This window comes from Phyllostomus hastatus, unplaced genomic scaffold (genome assembly GCF_019186645.2).
Source record: "Phyllostomus hastatus isolate PE091 unplaced genomic scaffold, TTU_PhHast_1.1 phas_contig_152, whole genome shotgun sequence".
Lineage (NCBI taxonomy): Eukaryota > Metazoa > Chordata > Mammalia > Chiroptera > Phyllostomidae > Phyllostomus > Phyllostomus hastatus.
Genome location: NW_025333622.1, coordinates 13,216,649 through 13,230,496, shown reverse-complemented (window position 1 = coordinate 13,230,496; position 13,848 = coordinate 13,216,649). Strand labels below are relative to the sequence as shown.

General features: G+C 51.5%; 1 protein-coding gene across 4 annotated transcripts in view; it reads left to right on the top strand.

Moving 5' to 3' along the window:
• The window catches only part of TSPAN9 (tetraspanin 9), a 204,296-nt gene that overhangs the window by 110,579 nt on the left and 79,869 nt on the right, over positions 1-13,848 (top strand). For 3 of the 4 annotated variants that reach the window (XM_045830499.1, XM_045830500.1, XM_045830502.1), the window contains one exon: positions 5,863-5,942. In XM_045830499.1, the coding sequence (XP_045686455.1) occupies positions 5,880-5,942 (63 nt within the window). In that variant the 5' untranslated portion in view covers positions 5,863-5,879. Of the gene's footprint in view, positions 1-5,043; positions 5,943-13,848 lie in introns of those variants that run through there. The other variant, XM_045830498.1, reaches the window with a different exon arrangement.

Below are 13,848 nucleotides of genomic sequence, written 5' to 3'. Positions count from 1 at the left end.
AACTGCCTGGCCTTCACACTCAGTCATCTATAGCTGGGCATTTAAATTTTCTGAGTTCTCTTGTCAGGTTCTGATGCCCTTAGATATCCTGCTTTCCAGGAACAATTCCATAGACTTCTGGCCCAGGTTCCATCCTCTTGTTAATAAACTTGGAGAGAATGAGGGGCTTAGGCCTGGTAGTCTTCCTTTTCCCTCTACCCTAAAGCATTTTTCTGAGTACCTGTCCTGCATTGGTCACTGTGACAGGCACTGGGGGGAGGGTGATGGCATGATTAAGACACAGCCCCTGCCTCCTTTGAGAAGCCCAGTGGCCAGAGCAGAGGCAGGTGGGCAAACTGTAATTGCAGCCTGAACAAAGAACTGCGGGCCTGAAGGAGGAAGGATCAGGCCTTTCCACAGAGAAAGAGTTACCCCAGCCACCCCTGGGAGATTGTCCTGAGCAAGTCCTCCCTCCATCTATCTAATTGTGAACCCTTCCACTGCAGCAAAACCCTGTTTGCTTATTTTCCTTGCTGGGCTCAGAAACTAAACAAAAAACTACCTTTAGTTCTTTTCTACCCCAACCCTTTTGCCATCATTGTTACTGTCCTTCCTGAATCCTGGCCAAGTTTAATTTCTTCACCATCCCCTGCTGAGTGAATCTGCACGCAGACATCTCTGGATGTGGGCCCCCTGCTAGGGACCTCTGCAGTCATGGCTCTTGGCACTGTAGGTAGATTGCTGAGCAAGTACAGTATTTTTATATTGTATTCAATTTTGGAGTTTAAACATTAGGGGGAAGTGAGTCTCCCTTCTACCATGGCGGCCCATCTCACATATTCCTTAGGATAGCGAGTGCCGCTTTGTGGCTAATGTAAATTCTGGTTGAGGTGCCTTGTTTGAAGTTTAGAGGGACAGGATACTTCCTGAGCTGCACATATTGTCAAATGCAGAAATAATTAGCAGAGGTCGGAAAGGGGGTCTGTGTTGGCCCATCAGTTCTGATTGTGTGTGGGTGAGTGGGAGACCAAAGACTGAGCTCTGTCTCGCACTGCAAGTCTGAGAAACTCAGCAAGAGGCAGAGAGAGCTTGGCATTTACTCCGAAGCCCACATCTCCCCAGTTGTCAGTAGGCAGAGATGTTGCATGTTGATTTCACATATTCACTTCTCCTTCTCCCCTCTGGGAATTCTGTACTTGCTTCCCTTTTTTTTGTTATTAAAGAAAAAAAAAAGAAAAGGCAGCTCTGCCTTGTTCACATGCTCAGAGATCTTCAAGGGCAGTCTGTACCTTCCAGTTTTTCTGAGCCTGGCAAGTGGTTGAGGATCAGGACAGGGCAGGAGAGATGGTGTCTCAGCTCACCTTTTCTCTCTGGTGGCTCCTTCTGTACCCAAAACCCAAGAAACTGAGGCAAACCACAGTGCTGGTCTTCTTGCCTTCACCCACCCTGCTGCCAGGCCCATCTTCCTAGGGCACCAGTTTTGTCATGTGTCCCTACTGCTTGGGAAGCTCCTGTGTAAAGTCCAGACTTTCACTGCTGGGGAAGCTGCCATGTAAAGACCAGACCTTCAAGTGTCATGTAAGGCCTGGCACAGTTCACTTTGACTCCCAGGCACATTTTCCTGCTTCAATTAGACGTGAGTTCTCACTGTCCCCGAGTGCACCGTACCCACTCCTTCCTAGTTAATGCTCCTTCTTGCACCCCATCCACACCCACTCCAGAGAGCCCTTCTGCAAGGAGGGGATGAAGGGACAGCTTTTTGCTGCTTCTGTTATGGTACATGGGGGTAAAGGCTGGTCTCTAGCTAGCTTGTGAGCTCCCTGAGGTCCACGGCCACATCTCGCACTTCTTTGTATCTTTCAGGGTCCTTGCTCAGCATCCTGTCTGTGATGAACAGTCTACTATGAATGTGTGCCTTGTTCATTGGGGGCTAAATCTACCTTCCTGTGGATCCTCTCCCAGCTCTGTCTAAGCTGTCTCCTTTCACGGACTAGTTCCTGGCTTGCAGACTACATTTTCCCTGCATTCTCTTCCTTCTTCTAGCCCCCTGTAAGGTAATTCAGGTCCATCTCCTTGGGATTCAACTTAGCTGATCTTAAGTCCAGCCACACTACCCCTACCACACCTCTCCCTTTCGCCTGTTATTCAGGGTCCTTTCATCGTGTGGCCGAGGTCAGGACGCATGATGTCAGGTTCCTGTGTGCTTTTAGATATTGTCTCTTAGACTGGAAGATTCCCAAGGGCAGGAACTAGGTTTAGAGCCCAAGAGAGCAGAGAACATGAGCTTTGAAATCACAGTTTCCTTATATGTAAAATGGGCTGATGACCATAGCTATTTCATAGGGTTGTGATGAGTTATTGCATTTGAAACCTGTTAATTGGGGTATAATGAGGACTTACTGTATAACAGGGGTGTCAAACTTATTTTCAGCAGGGGCCACATCAGTCTTGCTGTTGCCCTCAAAGGGCTGAATGCAGAGCTCCTTGCCCCTAGTTAAGGAGTAGTTACATTTATACAGGCCTAAAATTACATTCAGCCCTCTTTGAAGACAACCATGAGGCTGATGTGGCCTCCGGTGAAAATGGGTTTGACATCCTTGTCAGTAAACCTGAGTTGCTGTTATTATTCTGATGATGACTAAACTGGGTACCCTGATGGGATCTCACTGAAACTTTGTTAATGAACTGAAGAGTGGGACTTCAGTGCCCTTTGGATGAATATCACCCGGAGGGAGGAGAAGTGTCACACAGGGCAGCCTCCTCTCCTCTTTCGCCTGCCTGTCGTCCTTCAACCTCTTCTCTCCTCCCCCTCCCCCCCAGGTCCTCAGTTGCTAAGGAAATAGTTACTGGTGGAAATTCATTTATGATCAGAAATGAAGGAGGAATGACAATGGGAGACCATTCTCACTGAACAAGGTTTGAATTGGGGAGGAAAGAGAGATTAAAAAAGAGGAAGAAGGCAGAGGAGGCTGGCCTGGGAGGGTTCTTGCCGAAACCAAGTCCCCATATGAGACTAGCAATAACAGCTCCTTATTCTTGTTCAGAGGTTACAGGCCTGGGACTGTTCCCACATGTGCCAGCTCACTTTATGCTGAGGACATCTCTGAGGTTAAGTTCTATTAATCCCCTTTTTAAAGAGGAGGAAGTGGGACCTCAGAAAGGCAAACTACCTTGCCCTTGATCACACAGCTACAAACTGAGGTAAGAGTGAAGAAAAGGTCTCCAGACTCCGAGTCCCACTGGGTAATGATGTCCTCTGCATCAAAGAAGTCATGCTGTAAGAAAGAAGTGGCAGCTGTGAGTCCTCAGGAGCCTGCTGGTTGGGGGTCTAGGCTGAAGAGAGCAAAAGATGCTAGCCATTCCAGTCAGGTGGCCGTGGGCTCCATGAGGAGCCAGCCAGACATCTGTCCCTCATCCGTAGACCCAGGGACCTAGTGCCCAACCAGGAGACAGCAAGGTGCCACGGCTGTGACTCTCACTAGTTTTCCTTGCTGGGCTGCTCTTTGAGTGGGAGTGGGGCTCAGAATAGCAACACTGCTGCAGGCCCTGGAAAGAACCTAAGTGATTGTACCCTAGGATGTAGGCCTGCCTGGGCGCCAGTGAGGGTGCAGACTGGAAGGTGCAGGGCTGCTGCAGCAGGCCTGTGATGAGGGTTTCAAGTCCCTCTGGTCAGGGTGAATGTTCCCTTCTCTTCAGCCACAGCCAATGGTGGCAGTAGCTCTGTTCTGGCATGACCTTGGTGATGAATATCCTCCTGTCTTTCTGACCAGATTGTGTGTGTGTGAAGGGCAGGGAGCAGCACACCTTACATCAGTTTCCTCAAGGGCCTGGCCCTGTGCTCAGCACATTGAAGCAGGTGTTAGAAGTGTTTGATGGGATCTAGGGAGGCCATTTCATATTCACACCATACGGAGGGCATACATTTCTATTCAGCCATGCCGGTGTAGTCCCCATCCCCTCAGACCCTAAGTCCAGTGTTAGGTGCTGGGGATACTGAACCTCAAAGGATTTGGCCCTGCCCTCAGGTGCTCTCAGTACTCTCTTACTGATGACAGAAAAAAGGTGGGTTTCTCACCCCTTCTCCCCCAAGTTTTCTCGTAGGCTTTGTTTGCAAACTGAGTAGCCCAGGTCTGCACCAGCCCAGGAGATGCTGCCCCACGCACAGGGTTTTACGGTAGGATGTAGGCTCCTGCTGCATGATCCCAAGCCCTTAGCAAGAGCCTTCTTCCTGCTGTTTCCCTGACCAGCCCCTTGCATGCACTCCTCACGGTAGAGGATCCAGACTCGTTTGAGAGCACTCTTACATCATCCTTGTTATAAGCAGGACCTCACCTCGGCCACCTACTCTCCTCTTCCCCGCGTGGGTCACAGGCAGCGCAGAGTTCCAACCTGAAACACAGGGCGGGGGAGGGGACTCCAGCAGCTGCGGGAACCTCTCTGAGCCGCTGCTGTGCTAGCGTGCGCGCGTGCGCGTGGAGGGGGCGGGGAGGCGGCGCGCGCCCCACTGAGGCCTCTAGCGCCTTTCCCACACTTCTCACCGCTCCTGCGGTCCCTTCTCCCTGTGTGTCGTAGCCGGACCCACGTGTGCAAAAGCGTGGTGTGTATGTATGTGTGTAACCGGGAGACTGTGTGCGCCGGGTCAGACAGACCCCGAGTGCACAGGGGGCAGCGGCCAGGGTGACGGTAGCCTCGCTTCTTTACCCCTCCAGTCCTCCCCAGTCCTTTCCTCTGCTTTCCTTGGGTTGTTGGTACCTCGAGTCATTTCCCCCCTCTGCGCCCCCTTTTCTGCGGTAGAGGAGACCAAAGCCTAACATGAAGGTTTTGGTTCACCCTCGGCTCTAAAGCCCTTGACATTTAGTGAGGGTTCCCAGTGCACTGGTGTAGGCACACAGGAGAACGCTAATCCTATTAAAGACGTGGTGTCATTGAGGAGGGGGAGGCTGCCCCACCCCCCTGCCCCTGGCAGATCTCGTGCTCATTGGTTGAATGCAAAGCAGGGGGCGGGCTCAAGGGCCAGGCTTGGGGGCTCCCTGCGATTTCGGAGTCCAGAGTCGGTGTTGGGATTTCTCTGGGAAAGCGCAGCGGTGGTAGCTGCAGCGGATCTCCCGGCACCGTCCCACTGTCCTCGGTGCGCTCGCCCAGCCCAGGGCTGGCGAGCAGCTCCGCAAAGTCGCGGAGCGAAAGGAGGCGGAGCGCCCGGAAAGTGGTCAGGGCTCAGCGCTGAGGCTCGGTTGGGCGAGGTGTGTGCCCTGGGATCCTGGATCCCGGAGCCCTGTGCCTTGTGTGGAGCGGCCAGTGCACCGGGAGGCGAGCTGACGCTCGGGAAAGAGAAGTCAAATTGCAGCCTTCCCAAAGACGCTAAGTTACGCAGGCCAGCCAGTTCCCGGACTGCGTTCGCGAGAGCGCAGAGAGCTGAGCTGCAGAGCTATCGGGGCCAGCCGGCCGGGAGTAGGGCAGCAGCCCCTGTGCACCGGGTCGGTCCGGTTCGAAGTGCGCCTTGGTACAGAGAGGGGGCGTGCAAGACTCCATCGGGTCGCCCGCAGCCAGCGCCTGACTTGGGCGCCCCCTCCGTCCCATTCCGGGAGCGATGCCCCCCGCCCCTTACGTCCCCCGGGAACGCCTCGAGCATGGAGAAGTCGAGTAGCGAGGATTCTTCGATCCACCGGAGTCCATCTTTGGACAGCAAGGACTCGGACTTTGCCAAACCGTCCACCTCGGGCCGCTCGTTCGGCCGCGGCTTCACAGCGGGCGCCTTCTATGGCACTGCAGGCTCCCGGGGCCAGAGCCGTGCTGAGGCTGGCGTTAAGACCGACAAGTACAATGCCCCAAAAGGCAGCAAGTATGTGGTGTTTTACCTGGACCTGTCCTTTGTTTTCCTCCTAGAATTTAAAAAGTGCAACATGGCCAGGGGCTGCCTTTGCTGCTTGAAGTACATGATGTTCCTCTTCAATTTGATATTCTGGGTAAGTCATTGTGCTTATTCTTCCCTTTGCGTCCTCACTTCTTATATACCCTCTTCTTCTTTGGTGCTGCATTGCTCTGCTTCTGCACAACGGTGTTTTTTTTTTTTTTAGATTTTTTTCCCCCTTCATCCATGTATCTTTCTTTTCCTTTTTTCCTACTTGATGGCTGAATGGGGGCTCCAACTCGCCTGTCTTCCTGGGGAGACTTACGCTACTCCTAGGAGGCTGGCAAAGTTTGTCGCCATGTCCTTCACCTATAAGAAACCCATTCTGGAAGGGCCTCTAACTGGATAAGCTGCAAAAGTAGGTGTGGGGTCAGAATCTTTAACAGCTCTGACCCTGAGTTGAAGACAGGCACAAGTATGGGTGATCTTCTGAGTTTTTTCTTGTATTCCTTTTAATATGCAAGAATATCATGTGCAGCACTTTATGGACATGACATGGGGGAGTGGTAGAGGTCACATCTACTCCTGCCAGTGAACCCCAGGAAAAGGAGCCCTTGTCCCAAGTCGAGGGACTCTCTTACTAGCCTGCAGATATGCCCCAGAGTTAGGGCTCATGTGGAAAAGGAGGGTGTGGGAGGGATGCTGCCATCGGGTGGCAGGCAGCTGCTTTTGAGGGATTGCAGTGGACTGGGCAGGGGCAGCCGACTGGCCATGTGCTCCTGCCATGGATTGCCAGGCCTCCCAGCTTTGAGAATCCCAGAAACTGAAAGGGATAAAGGGGGGACAATCAGGAGTGTCCTATGTTTTTTTTAGAGAAGGCGTCAGTGGGTGAGGCAGCTTGGAATTGTTCCCTGACCTCTGTGATTCTGGAGGCTGTGTGGACACGGCTTACGTGCTTGTGCAGAAGAAATACTAGTTAGGCAAATTTGAAAACTTCTTAACTTTATATGTAATTGTTCCTTCATCGCAACTGCTGCCTCCGCCTTTCTTCACCAGAGCCCAGACACAGTCAGCACGGATGTTTGGCTCTGCCCCAGGGCCTGTCCTCCTGCCGGCTGGAGGCTGTCAGCTGCCTGTGGTCCAGGAGGTGCACTGAGGGCAGGAGAAAGTCATTCACGGTGAAGTTGGGTAGCAGTTGTGTTTTGGTGTTCAACATTTGTGGGGAGTGACTGGCTTTAACTGAAAACTTTTTTGGGTATGTCGGGGGGAGGCTAACTTTTCCTGCAGAGAGAAAAATTCATGTTAGGTGGGAAGAATTCTGGGTTCTAGTCTTGGTTCTTGGTTAGCTTGTTTTGTGGCCTTGGCTAAATTTCGTTACTCCTAAATGACTGGGTATTCTTTCTAGCCCAGTGTGGGGCTGTCATGATGGTTTTCCTCATACCCTCACTTCATTAGGTATGAGACATCCTGCATCCTTGCCTTCTCTCTGGGTAGGGGCTCTTCTTCCCTGACTCATGCACGTGCTGCTGCTTCTCTTCAGAAGACCCTGGTTTGAAATTGAGTTGGATTTTCCCAGGTGTCTCCATGGTCTTGGGCCCTCCAACCATTGTGTTACCTGCTCTGTGGTGAGGGTTTTGTGGAAACTGGGGCAGAACCACTGGAATGTCGAGAATGATTTTGTGACCACCTTTGGGCAAGTGCTGCTTGTCCTCTGACTCACTTGCCAGGATTAGTGTCAGCCAAGTACTGGTGTATATTTCTCCTGTGCCTGTGGATTACATGAACATTGCCCCTTCATTGTGCATAGCTTCCATCTCTGTTCTTGTTCAAAGTTAGCCTTCCTTTTGTCTTGCGCCACTGTGCATATCTTAACACTTACTAGAAAGACCCTCCTGGGGATGATCATTCAGTGCCTTGGCGGGTACCTCTCTGCTCCTCCCCAGCCCCCACCCCGCCACCTGCTGGCTGGATTGAGTATAACAGCTGAGGTTTCATTATTCTCTAGGATGGTGTCAACTTGGTTTAGGGACCTCTTCAAGTGGTATAGTGCAATGGTATGCGTCCCGCACTTAGTAGGCACTCAGTATATATTTGTGAGTAAATGAATGGAGGGCCAGAACACTAAATCCACATGTGAATTGTGTTACAGGGATTCCCAGCTCCCACTTGGTAGGGACTTGTCTGTGATGAAGGCTCTCCTAGAATCTTAGCCATGGGGTGACAAGAGGCTCTTTCATCATCCCTGAAATGCTTGGCAGAGGTTAATGAGCTGGTCGAGGGAAAGGTCTTCTTTTATGGGCTATAGTGGGAGGACTTGCTGTCTCTTCTTAATTTGAAAGTACCATTTCTCTCTTACCAGGCAAGGAGTGACTCCTAATCTGGCTTTTCTGATTACTTAGTATTTTTAGAATTTGCATGATATGCTATGAGCTGGAAAAAATTGAGTCTCAGAGACCCAGGTCTTTGATGTTAGTAGTTTATGAGATGATGAAATAAGACATATACCTTGGGAAAGACAGAAAATTTAGCAAAAAATAAATGGATGCCCATGTGTGTAAGAATGTTTATTGGGTCTGGAAGAGCAAGTGTGTGTACTGGGATGTTAGCCAGGATTTGGGCCTGGTGGGTCACTAAGCTCCACTTGAATGATAACTTCCTGTGGCCAGGTAATTGGCCCGATATGGGAGAAGGAGTGGAGGAAAGAGGCAAATGAGAAGAGAAACTGCTTGGGCCACAAGCAGGTGGGGCAGGACCCCTGGATGCCTCTGCCCTTTCTAGTGCATACAGGAGAGGAGAGACGGAGGTGGGTATGAGGGTGGGCTGAGGAGGTATGCAGGGCTACTGAGAGCCGACTCCTTCCAGACCCAGAGTAATTGTCAGGAACTATGTAGCCATCACCTTTTCTAGTCTCAAGGCTCAAACCCCAAATGGAGGCCTTTCTGAGGCCTTAGAGTTAAATAAACCCGAGGCCTGCTATCAATAGATAGAGATCTTCCTTAGATCCCGGAGCCTGCCTGGTAGTTCTGCAGACCAACTGCTGCCACCATACCCCTTGCCTCCTCAGAGCCTGCTGGGAGGGTTCCCAGCACAGCTGTCTTACATTGCCACCCCTCACAGGTGGGAGAGTCCCTGGTTCCTTGCCACTGGGTGGAGCTTCTAGGGCATTGGTATTGGTGAGGGCCTGGGCGACGTCACTGGCACTGGGTGGGAGGCAGAGCTCTACTGCCAGCATTCCTCTTTCTTACCCAGAAAAAGGCAGGTGCCTCATAGGCCGCTGGGTGCCTGTCTGCTTCAGGGTCGGGGCGAGGGTCTAGGTTGCTCCTGGCACTGCTGACTTCAAGCAGATGTTGCTAGCCACGTTGGCACCCAGGGCAGCATTTCTGAGGGCCTGACATAGATGGCGGGAGTTGAGGAGGGGTAGTCAGTGGTCATGTCTGAGTATTACCTCCTCTTTTCCGCTGAATGCCTCACTCTGATTCTCACAGCCAAGAGAATGCTGGCTTCTTAGTGCAAATGAACTAGGAGGCCAAATTGGGCAGAAGTTTCCCCATCCTGAGGGATGTTTCCCCAGCCTGTCTACCAGTAATCAAACGCATGCCAAGTTATTTCTCCCCGCAGTGGGAACCACTAGGACATTTCCCTCAGCTCATCTCTGAGTCCTCCCAGGGCCATCTGGTGGAACCCTCCAGTAGAGATTAAGTGCATCTGTGCCCTATCAGGAGGGCAAAGAGGGCTCAGAGCTTTTTACTCTGAGAAAGGGGAGGTGGAGTATAGCATGGGCTGTGAGTGCTGGGGGCCTATGTCCCCTTCTCAGGACAGTAAATGTGAAGAGAAAGCTCAGCCTCTCCCAACCTAAGTCAAGTTCCTGTCTGATATGGAGGGGTGGGAGTGGTGCTGGGGTTGCTGGCATAATTGTCAGTCTGGGTAGTGGTCACTTTTCATGCTTGCTAGTGCAGCTGTCCTATCACTGTAAGTCATGGCTGGCAGAGCAGTGACATTCTGGCCCCAAAGGAAAGTGTATTCCTTGTGGAGTTCTCCCTCAATAAAGGCCAATTAGTAAAGAAGGCAGTTTTCAGTGTGTCTGCTAGAACAAAGGAAATGTTGGCATAGGAATGCCATGGGGCCCCTGATTAACTTCCTGTAAGTGGGGTCAGGCCTTTGGGGCTCAGCCCCTCCCAGACTGTTCATTTGCCCTCTGGTAGCAGGCAGCTTGGTTAGGGCTCTCCAGCCACATTCGAGACATGTGCTTTGTATTGGCTTGGCTGCATCATAAGTTTCTCTGTGGGCTACGTGGCTCCCTGTTGGTCTCTGGTGCACAGGACAGGGGTTTGTCCACAGCCAGTGCTGGGTGGCTTGGGGTGTCATAAGGAAGCTGTGGGGTGCCTTCTGTCTGGGAATGGAAGTGGTGAGTGGACTGAGGGGTCTGAGCAGGAGCAGCTGGCCTCTCCAAACAGGAGATGCAGGCTGAACTGGGCAGCCAGAGGCATTCAGAGGCTCCCCAAAGTGCTCAGGGGTGAGTCATCAGGCTGTTGACCCAGACGGCTGCCACAGGTAGATGTTTGGAGTGTGTCAGGCCTGGCTCTGCTTGGGGGAAAGGGCGCAGGTGTAGGGCAGAGCTGATGCTTGGAGACCCTGGAACGTGCCTACAAGGGAATGCTGGCTCTGTGCTCACTTCCCTTCGAAAGCATTAAAAATTAAACTTCTTTGTCTTAATGTCTATTTTTAAATCATGTCAGAGCCAGCATTGGTGTCAATCAAGAATGGATGGGTAGGAAGAGGGTAGAGAAGAGAAAGTTGCAGCTGAAACAGGGTGAGTGCTGTGACTGCCTTGGGGAAAGCACCATAGGTCTGTCCTCCATCCCATGGGGCCGTGAAGAGCTCAGAAAACACTACTGACCTCTGAGGATGGTGGACTTGGGAGAGGGTATGGGAAGGAGGGAGGGCTTACCTCCCTCCACCACCACCATGCCATACCTTCATGTGCCTGACTGCCCTTGCCTGAATTTGGAGGCCAGCTCTGGGACTTACTGGGCTGGTAGGGTCCCTGTTGAGTCTGTGCACTCATGCCACAACTATTTACTGAATGCCCGCTGCATGCACACGGGGCTCCAGTTGGTGAGGATGGGCTGACTGGGCTCACACAGAGGAGATCAGCTTTCTCGGGCCAGGAAGTCGTGGAATTGAGAGGTCATCTGGCTCGTCCTCCACCAGGCATTTGAGCACAGGGCTGCCAATGGAGGGGTGAGAGCAGGGCCACCTCCTTGTTCCCAGCATTCTAGGGAGAGGCAGCAGCAGTCCTGGACTCGGCATCCGGGTGGCCTGACTCGATTTGTCCTTTCCTTTTCTCTACCCCCAAAATGATGTCTGTCTGACTCCTACTCTGAAATGTTTGCTACCTCTAGAAAAGGGAGGAAAAAACCAAACTGTTTTCTTTTAGGAGTTAGTTCCCTAGTTTGGGGAAAAGAATTAGTGAATTACGTGTCTTTTCTGTTTCTTCTGTTGAAAGGGCTGATTGGATACTGTGTGGATAGTGCACAGTGAATGCATTTATTGAGCACCTGTTGTGAGCTGAAGCTGCTCAGAGTTCCATGGAGGAGTCAGAAACATAACAGATAATTATGGTTCTGAGAAGTAGGTGCTCAGCAAAACTACTTATTAGGGTAATTAATATTGCTTAATAGAGACAAGATACAGAGATAACGGAGTAGAGCGAGTGACACCTGGATTTTGAAGAATGAATAGGAGCTTGCTGGGTAGGTGAGGATGGGGATCTGGGCAAGGAAGAAGGGTGGAGAGAGATAGAGACAAGTAGCTCCAAAGCCTTTGCTAGGGGAGGGCTTGCAGTCCAACGGGAGTGACAGAACGCCCCCCCGCCATGTGTGTGAAATGGGCTGAACACAGAGGAACAAAGGGTGGAATTGGTTTGGGTGGTGCCAGTGGGGAGAGGCTTTCCGGGGTGAGAAGCATGGCGGGACTTTGAGGATGAAGTGGCCCCCGCACTGCTGTGCAATGTGCACCAGCGCCTGGGGATGCTTTTCAGTTCGTCTCCAGTGCTTGTGAAAAGGGAGATTTTGTTTTTCTGGTTGTGACCACCATGACAGGTCTTGTGGTGTCCCTTGGGCTGTAGGCAGTTGCTGTAGGTAATCCAGCTTACAGAGATGCCCCTGTTCGCTGCCCCTCTGGCCTCTCCCTTCTAGCTTCGATCTGCTTGCTTACTTGGTTCCAGTTAGGGAGCTTTGAAGCTGAGCTAAACCCATCGGGCAGAGTTAAGTCTTCTGAGCCAGCTTTGTCCCTGCTCACATTTGAAAGCTAATCTGCTAGCAGAAGTGGTGGGGGTTGGGGCAGGGATGTTAAAAATGGCACGTGGTCAGGTGGGGGAGCAGATCTGCAGCTGGAGAGCAGCCCAGGGTAGAGATATGGCTTTTACCCCCTCCCTTTTCTCTAACTAGGCACAGGACTTCAGGTGAGAGTCGGAATTTCAGACGTCTCCCTTCCGTTGGGTAGCTGCATCAGTGCCATGCCAGGAGGCCCTTGTGAGTGGCTGATGGGGGTGGTGACTGGCCAAGGAAAACAGAGACATGGCTTCTGCCTTCAGAGGGCTTTCTGTCTGCTCCAGCGGTTCTTCATTAGGGAACGCATTTAGATCAACCGGGCAGCTTTTTGCATGAACAGAGGCCATGCTCCCCTTCCTCTCTTCCCACTGACCTGAGTCAGAGTCTCCAAGAAAGAGGCCCATGCTTTAAGGTTTCCTTAACCTCTTGGTGCCTGGGTTTCCTCCTGTGTGTCAGTGCCAGTCATCTTACAGGGCTGTGATAGGGCCCAGATGAGGTAATACATGCATTATGTAGGCACACTGCTTTAACAGGAGGCCTGGCAGGTTAGACTCAATGACTGGCAGTTGCAGGTATTATCACCGCACTTTCTGCAGGGGGAGTGTGTGAACAGATAGCCCCTCCAGCAGTGGTGAGTTAGATCCCCCTGGGGGCTGGAGTGACAGTGTTGAGCAGAGCTTTGGAGCCCTGGAAGCAGACCCAGATGTCTCTTTAGGCTGGGGTTGTTCTGAATGTCTCCTGGTCTTAGCGATGCATGGGAGGAATGGGGAAGTGGGAGGTCCAGGCGGATCTTTTGGAAGATGAAGGTGGAACGCAGTAGGGCAGGGGAATGGTCTCAGGGCCCAGGGCCAGCAGCTGTACCTGCCATCCTGCACACTTACCTCTGGCCATCCCTGTTGGGAATGGCCCACATCCTTTCCCTGCCTCCCTTTGTTCTTGGTACGATGAATCAGGCAAGGAACAGGTCAGCTAGGCTGGAGGTCTTACTGTAGGGGCACCATGGGCCCTTTGCCTTGGGTGCTCCAAGGGCAGGCCATGCCTCTGGCACACTCAGTGCTGGACCTGGGGTGGGGGGAGCGAGTAGTTGAATCAAAGGCAGCAGGGCATGTGGGGCTCAAGGTGCAGGCCACTTTATTAACCAGAAAAATGGTCACTTAAAATTTTTAAAGATTGTAGAATATAGCATATAAATTCATATAGTTAAAACATTATGTGATAAACATATACCCACTGTGCATTTTAAGAAAGAAGACATTAGCTATATCCACGAAGCCCCTGTGTGTTCTGCCCTGACGACACCTCCATGTCTTCCCCATGAGAACTGTGATCCTTACAGTTCTCCCCTACATCCAAATGAGTTCATTGATCATGTACTTGGATGTTCTGGCGATACCATATTGCTAAAAAATTTCCTAAGTGTTGAGCATTTCCAGGGACCACATTTTGAAGAGAACTGTTCTAGGGTATGTGGCAAAGAATGCCATTGCTGAGTTTAGGAGACGTGTCCTTCAGCTTTCCTAGATAATGCCGCACTGTTTTCCAGAGTGGATGTATCAGTTGACGTTTCCACCAGTGGAATGTTCATTGAAAATGGAAAGTTCTGGGCATTCTTCAACACAGTGGGTGTAAAATCTATATTGTGTTTCTAATTTGCATTCCTCTGATTACTATTGAACCCCTTTTTGTAGG